This window comes from Ambystoma mexicanum, chromosome 6p (genome assembly GCF_040938575.1).
Source record: "Ambystoma mexicanum isolate Mex_15411 chromosome 6p, UKY_AmexF1_1, whole genome shotgun sequence".
Classification (NCBI taxonomy): Eukaryota; Metazoa; Chordata; class Amphibia; order Caudata; family Ambystomatidae; genus Ambystoma; species Ambystoma mexicanum.
Genome location: NC_090935.1, coordinates 1,463,523,536 through 1,463,535,661, shown reverse-complemented (window position 1 = coordinate 1,463,535,661; position 12,126 = coordinate 1,463,523,536). Strand labels below are relative to the sequence as shown.

Genomic DNA, 12,126 nt, shown 5'->3' with positions numbered 1-12,126 from the left:
AAAAGCCTGTACTGCATTATGAATAATGTAGGATCAGTATAACAATGCATCGGACAACTGTCGATATAAGACTGCATAACATTGGTAATCTCAAATGTGTGATTGCAATACTGTAGGCCGCAGGATATCATTGCTCAAAAGGCATGCACAAACTACATGAAATACAATTGTTGAATTTTAGGTTTAAAAAAACTGGGTTAAACTGTAAATACATACAGAGAAATACAGAAAATTCATGATCCGTGTTTAAACCCCTGGAAACCGTTCTATACTGACAGATTAATCTGGTCTCAAGTTGTCTTCATTTCAGTTCAAGGTTGGCTCCCCTCTGTGGGAGACTAACCTTGGACATACCTACGAATTTGATATCTTTTTTATTATCCAATTGATGAGTTTTCTGCCAATGTGTTGCTAAGGGATATTTGTTTTCCTGATTCAATATTGTTGACAAGTGTTCGCTGATTCTAATTGTCAAAAGCCTGATGGTGCTGCCAATGTAATGTAAACCACAAATACAAATAATGCAATACACCACAAACGTGGTGTTGCAATTGATAAATAATGTTATTGCATGTTTTCCCAATGTTCCAAAGTCTACCAATGCTGTTTCTAATGCATGAGCACACATGCTGCAACCACCACATTTGTGAAAACCGTTCGACCTACCCTGAAGTAACCAAGTTTGGCCACCGCTTAGGCTCGAAACACGTGTCAGGTTGATTTTGGATGAACTAATAAAAAATCTATGCAACTTTGCACACAAACTTAGAGTGTTTGGCGCAGTGTGATTGTATATGTTCATCAACTCATTCCTTGTACCGTAGAGTGTTGGGCCAGAGCACCTACACCATACAATCACCCGCTGCCTTCTGCCCAGTTATTGTGAGAGTGCGAGCGCTTGGGTGATTGTCTTACCTCCCCCTCTTCTGTTGTCTATTATTTTCCATGCTGCCCACAGCGATATTGGCGGCAGCCATTTTTTATCTTCTTGACCACCATGTAACTCTTCATTGTGACAGTGACGTCATTAGAACTATTTCTGCCTGGGGGACAGGGGGAAGTGGGCAGAATATTATTTTTATTGCACCTGATGTTTTTCTGTGTGAAAAAGCTCTCCCGCTTTGCAGAGGCATCCTTTTGTGCCCCCTAACCGTTGACCCTATGTGTTCATCCCCTGGTTCATTTGCACCCCAAATTCACACCATGGGCATGGTGCATGCCTAATGCACTGCAGGCAGGTACAGGATCCCTACTCCATTTGTTTCCCCCTGCACTTTCTCCCCTTTCCCGGTGCTGCCAGCCTGGCCAAATCAGCGATGGCATTTCACCCCTCTAATGCCCCCTCAGGGGCCCTGGGCAAATACGCTCTGTCAATTATGTAAGCAGAATGTTTTCAGATTAAGGAATTGATTTTAATACTGTTTGTAGAAGATTTGCATTTCAGTGCTGGACTGGCCGTGTGGGCGGGACCAGACTCACTTGCATTTGAATGTTTCTCCTCTGGAATGATACAGAAAGCTTAAACTTGACTGTATACCCAGCTGAGCCAAGTCGGCAGTGGGTGGTCAACAGTACTAGCGTTCACTGCATTCTTTCAGTTTGCAGAATTACACAGCAGACAGAGAATGCAAAAAAGTCACTGAAATATGGGTGCAAGAGCCGACTGAATTAGTGTGTGTGTGTGTGTGTGTGGTACAGGAGAAGACGTCTGAATAAGGCAGAAGGAAGGCCTGTTATCTCTTCGAGATGTCGAGTTAAATGTTTCTATACATTCCAAGGGCCACATTTGCTTGACATCACTCTGCGAACACTCCTCATGAAGGGTCTGGAGCCTTGAGTCATGTTCATACTTCTGACTGAACATAAATGTGAACACAACAATGTGTCTACGTAACACGTATCGGGCACAACCTAAGGAGCCACCAACTGCTGCTGAGTAAGGAAAAGTGGAACAAGTGCTCGATGAAAGGATTACTTCAGCTATAGTGGTTCCCGAAATAATGACCAAAGAATAAAAGAAAAGTACCAGTAAGTTCAAGCTAACACCTGAAAGGCCTTTGATATGAGGTTTGCCGGCCAACATGAGCCGAGCGATTCCACTCCTTTATAAATGGACACAGCCAGCATTACGCCTCTGCAGACTGGGAGGTCACCCCAGAGTTATGAGATGGATGATGAGTAGTAGGTTGACAGAGTCTAAGGACTATTTGAATGGTCAGATGAAGTTTCCGTGTTAAGAAGAAGAATTTTCTCAGTGGTTTTGGCTGATTAAATCCTGTTCACAATTGAACTGATGTTGAACTTACAAAAACTGTGAGCATCCTTAACACTAATTGACATGACAGTTGATAGTCACAGTAGATCAGTGAATCAATGAATACACACAAACATGTTCATACACATACATCCGCACCTTCGGATGTCACATGCATTGAACAGGCTCAACATTTGTATTGTTTGTAATTCTCCCCAGAAAGAACATGTACTCAGGTGGGGACAACTTGCAGATGAACGGTGACGCCCCTCATGATGACGGAGGCGGAGGACATGGTGACAGTGAAGAATTGCAACGAACAGGCCGGTGAGTGCTGGGCTTGGTTGTGTGTGAGGGAGAGGAACAGGTAACCTCACTGAATTAAAGTTCAAATATTTCCAATCATTTTCGTTACCATAGCAGAGTGCCTGAAGAAGCCCTACCTAAATGAGTGGGGAATGCATTTAACATTGGGAGAGTTGCTTACAACTAGAGGGTAACTACAAAACGAAGCACCACTCTGAGACTTTCAGGTGGTGAATACACCCCACGCTTATCTGAAATGGGAGATGTGCTAAATGCACCACCATCTGATTAAACAGTGGTCATCTAGACCGGCAAGGGTCCACTGGGTTCAATGATAACATTATTACCACAGTAGAAGAGTGGCACTGGCACTCCATGGGAGCCCAAGTAGAATCCCTCCTCCCTGGCAGATGGGGCAGTGTGGTGAACCATTGACAGACAGACACACTTAGTTTGACAGACGCTGTAGGTTATCCCTGGTGACACCACCAAAACTATGACCTGCAAGATGCTGGTTTTCATTGTAGTAGACATTGACGACTTCCTGTTTCTGTTATCGGGTGCTGCTGGTGAAGGTATGTAAGAGGATGTGTGGGGCACACAGTGTGTTTGGCAAAGAAAATCCTAATCTCCTTCCCTGATGGTGCCAGTATAACTGCACCGGAGCAATGGCGCCTAGCGTTCTTGGGCTACTATGTCCTATTGCGCAATGAGCGGTTACACTAGCCTCCGTCTAGGGAACCGACTTACACATTTATGAAAAATGTAGCTTTAGTTTAAAAAAAAGCTTCCTGTGTGGCAGCTTTTCCGCACTTGGAATCATATTTAGAGTCTGCATCACAAACGTCTGTTGGCTTTAGGGGAGCAGAGCCTGATTCCTGCTGCGGCCTATTTGGCAATACCTTGCTTGAAATGGGTTTAGCTTTTAAAACCGGCATCCGTCTGTGTGGATGGCCCAAGATTCCGCTTTCTGTCAATGTACTATCATAGTTCTTCTCCCTCATTGAAAGAAGAGATCTTTCTCTTGGTGGATTAGGAATCTGAAAAAAACAAAGGCAAAAGCAGCCAAGTGTATACACAAATCTGAACCTACTTCAGGGGGAAATGTTGGGTGTTTTCTAAACTTCATCACACCGTTAATGATAACCAGTGGCAAGATCCTTGGCTAAAAAAAGCCTGATTCTTTATTACTCTTCTAGCTGATGTTAAAACTCCCTTGCAATAGAGACATTTTAAATTTTAAATCAAAATTATAGATTCACTTAAAAAGAGAGTAGGTAAAGAAAGACTTAAGAAATAACTTAGTTGAATCTACAAGCAAGAGCAAGACTGGCCAAATGGCGAACATTTCCTTTTTAACCCTTTTCAGAAAAGGTCTGACCTGAAGACATTAAAAAAAGATTCTTGATTAGGGGTTACCGAGCAATTAGCCACTGCAGATACATGCATGTTAGTTAGCAGAATGTGTAACGTTTTGTAGCATAGATGCATGTGGGCGCGCAGCCACAAGGCAGAAAATAAACCAAAGCCTGTAGACACGGGTAAAAGCTGATGCCAGTTACTTGAATGGACCTCATTCTTCCTTGGTTTTGGCAGAATAAAAGGTGATAATTGGTTCTCCCTAAATATATAATGAAGGTAGCATAGACACATACATTGAGGTTCCTAAATCACTTGGAGTTTGAAATAGGGTTCGTTTTTTACAGTGAAGAAAGGAAGTTCCATTTCTCAAACCCTTCCTGCACAAGAGCGAAAGTGCTGAAATATGGGGCATTGGAATGGTCACAATTACTAGCATAGAAGGTGAACTTTAACCCACAAATGATCTCATGTGCGGGGAAGTTGGGGTGTGGGTGAGGCTGCAAATCGCTAGTGCCAATGGAAGACTGAACACATTTCAGTGGGCATCCTACTACAATGTAGTACTGGCACCCTGATCAAAAAAAGACAAAGTTGTCAAAGGCTACAGAAAAATCTGCGTCCTTCCTCAACCCCAGGTCCTTCTGCATTCAGCTCCATTGCCCTCCCTTAATGAGGCACCGAACTCTGAAATGCACAGCTGGCTAGGAACCTGCTGATACATGTGTTTACTGTTAACCTTGTCCATGTAGTGTCAGTCTTTAATACCGGTCTCTATTGCTCTGTTTGTTTCCTCTCTGCAGATTTTGTGGTGGGCTAATCAAAGATATACAGAGGAAAGCACCATTTTTTGCTAGTGACTTTTATGATGCGTTAAGTATCCAGTCTCTTTCAGCCATCCTCTTTATCTATCTTGGAACAGTGACCAATGCTATTACCTTTGGGGGACTGCTTGGCGATGCTACAGAAAACATGCAGGTTTGTATGGCAACAATGGCAGCACTCTAGTGCATCAGCAGACCAGGCCCTTGGGTCCATTTTAAAATTGGCCTGTTTTACAGTAAGGTAAACACATAGTATGCCACTGATAATCTTTAGCTCTCCCGGCCCCTTTCTTGTCTCTTTGGGCCTGTGATTCCAACTTTTTGTTGTTGCAGCAGCTAGATGTGTCCCTATCTATGATTTTACATATCAGGCGTAATGCGGGACAATTTCATTTGTGGACAAATTTAATCATGGGTCTTTTTGACAACCTATAAATTGATTGGTTTGGCTGTAAAATGCATTTTAGTTTGACAACCTTTAAATTAATTGGTGTGGCTGTAAAATGCATTTTAGTTTCTTCAAATACAAAATAATGTAATACAATTAATTTATTTATTTTTAGGATTTTAAAGTCGTGAATCTGCTGTTCTTGAATCGATTTAGAAATAATTTGAGTCGTTTTCTAAATAGATGTTTATCTTACACAATAGAACATACCAAACATTGGTCACATGTTGCATATTACCTTAGGTCATTTAGATGTTTTCAAGTAACTGGCCTAACGTTTATACAACTGATTTTGAAATTTCAAAAATGCAGTTTGCTAAAAAGAAATTGAAAATGTTTGAACACGTTGCCATGATCTGTTAAATTCAGAATGTTATGCAGAATTTACATAACATTAGGGCTCCTTATTAAAAGTTATAAAAATGATCCGTAGATTTAAAACTGTTGTGGTAGTTTGCTGATCGTTCTATACGTTATTCCCAACTTTTTAGCAACTTGGATATAAGTAAAAAAAAAATTTAAAAAAAAGAGTTCAAATTGGTCTTTATTTATTAGTTTTCCCGATTCTGCCAACACTATATTCTCAACATGGTTGGCAATTCTGCTGAAGTTATGATCTGGGTCTCCTTTGCAAGGAACATGCCCACCTGGCAGAGTTGGGCATAAGGCTCTGCCCACGGGGATTTGCAACAGGTAGGGACCTCTTCTCAGCTCTACAGGCCCAATTGTGATTGGGGAAATGTTTGACAGTTCAGTTCCCACCAAAGCTAGTAATTATGATCCAATAACATATGTTAATTCCCCTACGCCTCAATCCAAATGTACAGTTCCACTAATTATTCAGAGATCGCTTGATGGTTCAGCAGGCAGTCACTTGCATTTCCTTCCTACTAATTGCTGGATACAAGATATTCCATTATAAAAAGAGTTCTGACCAGAAAATAGGGGAAGTTACAGTGGAGAGAACCTAAATATATCATGCCCTAGTCCTTCTGAAAATCCTTGGGCTTCACAGGTGGCACTGCAGGGAGCACGGCCCTGCCAGCGAGGGGGTCATGAGATTTACAGTAAAGCTACCTCCCTTCTTCATCCTGAAGGAGCAGCAGCATGGCCTATGACTAACACTTCTCACATCAAAACAAACATACACCAGAATTCCAATTGGATGTGGATCCAATTCTTAATCTTAACACGTCTAGATGTTTGAGAGGTTCCGGAACCCCTAGGCTGCTGATAAACACAGCCACTTTCCTAAGCACCTCCATCATACGCAGTACATTACCAAAATGCAGCTATTGTGTGACTCCTCGATATTGTCCCCAGAAACACATAACACACCAGCCCCCTGCAGTGGATGAAGGCTCGACTTCCAAATATCTCCACAGTTTTCTTTCCTTAACACTGGTAACATTGAACTAGGTTGTATCTGGTATAGGCTCGAGCTAAGCCTCCATCTGTCCCCTTTCTGATATCCTGCATGTGAAATATTCTTCAGTCATGTCACTCATACTGCTCACTGAGGGGGACATTAATTCTTCACTCAAGCTATTGCCACTACCTTCCCCAGGGCTGACCCATCTAAATAGCAGCTTGTATCAAATATTCAATGAATAGTGAAAGTAATTGATGAGCTGGCCCTGGAACTCTGTCAGTTCACACTGACACCTCTGCCCCCACGGCCTTCTCTAGTCCGGCTTCAGCACAGCACAGAGATAACTATGCAGTATACCTCCTGCAGATTTCTTGCTCGTGGTAGACTTGCAGAGAACAACGTTGCTGCTATTTCTTAACATTGCTGCATCGTTTGGCACTGTTGACCACAGGAACCTTCTTCAGAGACTGTAAAGCATCACCGTGCGCAGTGGTTCGGCCGTCGGTTGACTTATTTACTACTTTAAGCACTGAACTGATGGCAATTGGTGGCTCCATGTATTTGGAGCAGCAACTGCACCTCGTTTGACTACAGCATTGCCTAGGGCTCATTGCTGTCCCCAAGGCTGCCCATTATCTCCTTGCCGCTATTAACCTATCAATTTAGGGCTTGAAGACACACAAATATATATGACAAGCTGCACCAGTACAGTTCTTTGAAACACAATTCCTTGATGCATAAGTGCCATACAAATGCCCAATAAAAAAAATAAAAAAATGTCCACAGCTGAAAACTGAGTGCTAAAATGCGTATTCTAATTGTATTCTGCAAAACTAGATTTTTCTTTTTAAAGGGTTTTAACGCCAAAACTGCTCCCCATTCCTAACCACACAGATCAATCCATTATCAATGCCCAAAAGCCCAATGGGAGCTAAGCGCCTTCTTGTCTTCCTCCAACTTGCAATGTGGGATTCACACATTGATCCATTGTCCTGTGCAAGTGTCCCTTCTTGTCCCTGGACTTCCATGAGGTTTGATGCAGCTGCTCCAAGACATCCAATGTAATGCTATAGGGCTGAGCATGGGCTTTGGGTGTTGGCCCAGGGCTATCCTCATCACGTAGGCTCTGCGTGGACCCCCATTACAAAATAAAATCAAACCCGATCTCATGACTACATTCATGATCTTTAGGGCCATCCACAAACTAAACCACTCTACCATCAAGGCACAATGTGTATCCATCCACTGGCCCAAAACCTCGTAATGCTCTGACCTCTCCCATTTGGAAATTCAGGAGTCCCACTCATCACACAGCTGCTTGGCTATTGTATATCTTCACATCATAACCCCTCAGGCACTGTTGAACCCCATCCCTGGAGCTTAGACAAAGCATTCCCTAGCCCTTTCCCACATTCCTAACCCTGCAAAGCATGACCTCACATAATGCTCTGCAGATTTGTCCCTCCCCTCATCTCTTATCCCTTCCCTCTCAGCCTTGACGTAGTACTCACTTGCCTAAATTCAGCCATCAATCTCAGCGATCCTTTGCAGCACTCTAAACCACACTCTAAACCTGGCCTTGCCAAATAGCTGAATTCAGACTGCATTGGCTTAAAATGAACAAAAAATGTGGTTGAATGTAGATGCCTTAAATCTATGGGCCTCATTCCGAGTTTGGAGGTAGCCATGGTGCTCTTAACACCATGGCTATGCCCTTACCGCATACCGGGTACGGGTTCCCTGAATGTGGACTTACCGGGTCATTCCAACCTTGGAGGACCCGGTATTTCCCCATTCAGGGAAGCCATCCCCATTCCCATTTGAGCCCCCATAGGGTTCAATGGGAATGGGGAGGGAGCTAATAACGGGCCCGTTAATAACGGATCCGTCATTAGCTCCCTGGTCCTTTAGCGGCTCCCGCTAATGGCAGCTGGTTTTGCCAGCCGCCCTTAGCGGGACCCGCTAAAGGACCTCGGAATGCGGCAGTAAGGGGTTAACGGCACTGGCATCCTTACCGCCATCATTAACCCCTTATCGCTGCACTCGGAATGAGGCCCTATGTCTCAATTTCCGCTTATTTACCCACATTAAAAGCTATCGGAATGAGTAAGTGGGCCATCAAACTTGGAGATCCTTTGCAGCTATCTAACTAAACCAGGACCGCATTGGCCTCGAATGAACAAACATGTGCATGAATGCAAATGCCTCCCATCCATGCCTCATTTCCAACATCTGTACCCATATTAAAAGCTATTGTGAATTAATAATTCACCCATCAACTTCGGAGATCCTTTCCAGCCCTCTAAACCACACTCTAAACGTGGCCTTGCAAAATAGCTGCCTTCGGATAGCATTAACCTCAAATGAACAATGTGCTTAAATGCAAATGCCTCAAATCTGAGTCTCAATTCCTGCTTCTGTACACACGTTAAAAGCAATCGGGGATTAATGCACATATTATTTTATAACAAATGGAAGAACTTAATCAGCACTCAAAAGAAATCTCCATTATTCGAATACATTTTTCCCGGACTGTCTCCATCCACTCTTACATTCCATTTTTCGCAGCCCTTCATTGACCAGTTTTTCCCCTTCTTTGAAGACAAAATTAGCACAATATATTTTCAATGTCCTTCAATTCTACTGACTCCCACTTCTCCAGCCACCAGGCACCACCTCCTTTAGCACCAGCAACTCTTCATCCTCCAAGCCTCACTGCTGTATTGCCACTCACTCAAAGCCAAGTTGACATATTTCTTGATGTTCCCCTAACCATGGTCCAGGTATGTTCATAAAGGTAATTGGCCCCATATCCTTTGCAGGCCTATGCAAAGCAATGAACACTTCTCACCTTTCTAGCTCACTCCTCAATGGACTTCACGCTGCTGTTGTCTCAACACTGCTCAAGAAGCCATTTCCTGACCCCTGCAATCCTATACACTGTAGAGCCATTGCCACATGGCTATGTAATTCCAAATTGTTGAAAATAGTTATGACGGCCCAACTGTGATCCCACTATGGAGCTAATGCCATCGTCGATGACTACCATGATGGCTTCTGCCCAAGCAATAGACCCAAATCAGCACCCAACTCGCACTTTGAAGGCCTGCAATGATTAGTTATGAATGCTGTGTCTGGCCTGTGGTCATCTAAAACAGTTGAATTAAACTTTGATGTGTAACTGGACCATAGTGACCAACTCACTGAATAAAGTTGGAAAAGTGCTCTGATCCTTTAGCAGGATTGAGTCCAACTGTCCTTTATCCTTGGCATACATAATGATAGACTTTCCCATTCATTTTTACTAGCCTCTGCACTCCCCCCTACTCACCCACCCCCACCCGTCCTGATCCCTATACATTTTCCCACCCAGATTTATTTACAAACACATTAAGGACACTCTCAAGATAACCAATAGATTAACCCCAGGCAAATATTGTCTGCACCATCCAATAATATCCATTGCTGCACTGTAAACGAGCAAGTGTAGCAAGGGGCACTGAACTGGCATCAACATGACATGTTTGGCCTTTTTAGGGCTGGACTTTCAATTATACTTCTAAGCCCGTACTCTTTCCTCCATAATTATGGGTGCCTGTCCTTAGGGAAGGGACCGAAGTACTTTTAGCACAGCATAAAAGTAGCTACTTTCCCTTTAAGGAATTTCTTTGTTGCACAGTAGATGCAGGGGCGTAGGCATTTCCATCCACACTACCTCCACCCTCCGGCAACACCCCGTAGTCCTTTTTACCCCTTCGACAGGACTGGGTGCTCAGTGGACATTTTTTGCCACACATTTTTCCCTCTCTTTTACCATTCCACCTCCCCTTCTAGAAATGCACGTGGATCAATTTATGACAGGCGTAATGGGTTTCACAGCCTGCGCTTCATGCTGCAGTCACCACATGGTGGTGGACTCCGATACTCACTGTTTGGAGTGTTTGGGCCCCAACCACAGGTGGGTGGCCTGTACTTCTTGCCACGAGTTTTCTCCCTGGCCACTACTCAGAAGATTAGCTCGCTGGAGAGAAGTTTTCTGCGTGTCTCCACCGGGGCACATTAACGAGTTTGCATCATCATCAGGAGCCACTTCAGAAATATATCCTCACCGGAGTCAGTGGTCAGTAGAGCTCCCATACTCCTCAGATTGCTTTGCCTCCTAGTGAGCAAAAAATCTATCTGTGAAGTGGATTGGTCTCCAGTCACAACATGGCAGGCTTCCTACCTGATTCCCTCCTCTTCAATGTGATTTGTGGCACTGCCCCCACTATGCACTCTACATGGTATCTGGCTCACACCCCAAATTGGACACCTTCATCGTCATCATCATGGACACCTATAGCTTCGGCATCTTCAGGTTCCAGCAGATCATGCTTTTGGATCCCATGGTAGGTTACTTAAAAAACTTTATTAAGGAAGTAATTCCACAGACGATGCCTACTCTACCTAATCAGCCTGTTCAACTCACTATATCCACCGCCATTATTGCCTCCTAGGGCTCCGACTGTGTTATCTAGAGCAGTACACAGTCGCCCAGGGGGTAACTCCTGATATATCTTCAGGGCTAGCACCCGTGGATACTACACCTCAATCAAAGCGTCCAATACGGGACATTGATGATGACAACGTTGAAGATGAAACACTTATGTCGGCAAAAGCTTTTCACAGCTGAATGTGGAGAGTCCAGGAATTCCTCAACCTGGCAGTTCTGGAGGAGATTGCAACAAAGCCTGATGTGCTTTCAGGTATTTTGTCTTTGGATAAGGAAAACATGTCGAGCATAGCTATTCAAAAGGATGCAGAAGTGAAAAAACTGTGGATAACACCCCACCAAAGCCACAGTGCTCGGTCTTGGCGGCTGCCACCCTTATGGCCAGGTCTTCAACCTCCTCTTCCTTTAAGGGCCAATCTGAGTCTCTGTTATTGTAGAAGGATAAGACTTTAGAGGCATGTGGCAAAAATGTGTGTTGTAATGGTCTTTTCAATTTTCGGTAAGCCAACGCTGACGCACTGTTGTAAACTGGCAACTAACGACTATGGCTCGGAATCTCAGACTTCCAGTAATACCTCCCACTGGAGCGAGTAGCGGCCTTTAAATCAGACTTGAAAGAGGCAAGAGAATCGTCCATGGATCACATTGACACTGCATCCTGGGCAATGGGCAAATGAATAGACACGCAACACACTGCCTGGAATAGGGCAATCAGATGAAATAAGGGCATGCAAGACAAAATGGTCAATCTCCCATTTGAGGGAAATTACCTTTATTATTCGTCATTGGATTAGGAGTTGAATAAAAAGAAAACTTTGACTTTGACATCAAAATCACTTACTGTTTTATCAAAGGCTCCTCAAAAGTCTTGGTGGGTTTGTGGCTACAAAAACAGGAAGAGCAGAAAACATCACAGGTCTCCAAGATCTCAAAGCCGAAAGAAACAGAGATTCTCTCATAAAGGTTTTTTCTCCTCTTCCACCACCAGTACATCAGAAGGCAAAAAGAAGTGAGGTGGTTGTCCAGATCAAACAGTACTCAGTAGGGGGCAGGATTGCCCAATTTCATCAG

The 12,126-nt window shown here is 43.7% G+C and overlaps 1 protein-coding gene across 7 annotated transcripts in view; it reads left to right on the top strand.

Moving 5' to 3' along the window:
- SLC4A4 (solute carrier family 4 member 4) overlaps positions 1-12,126 on the top strand; it is a 1,258,962-nt gene that overhangs the window by 967,395 nt on the left and 279,441 nt on the right. For all 7 annotated transcript variants that reach the window (XM_069626273.1, XM_069626270.1, XM_069626272.1 and 4 more), the window contains 2 exons: positions 2,474-2,581; positions 4,723-4,897. In XM_069626273.1, the coding sequence (XP_069482374.1) occupies positions 2,474-2,581; positions 4,723-4,897 (283 nt within the window). The remainder of the gene's footprint in view (positions 1-2,473; positions 2,582-4,722; positions 4,898-12,126) is intronic.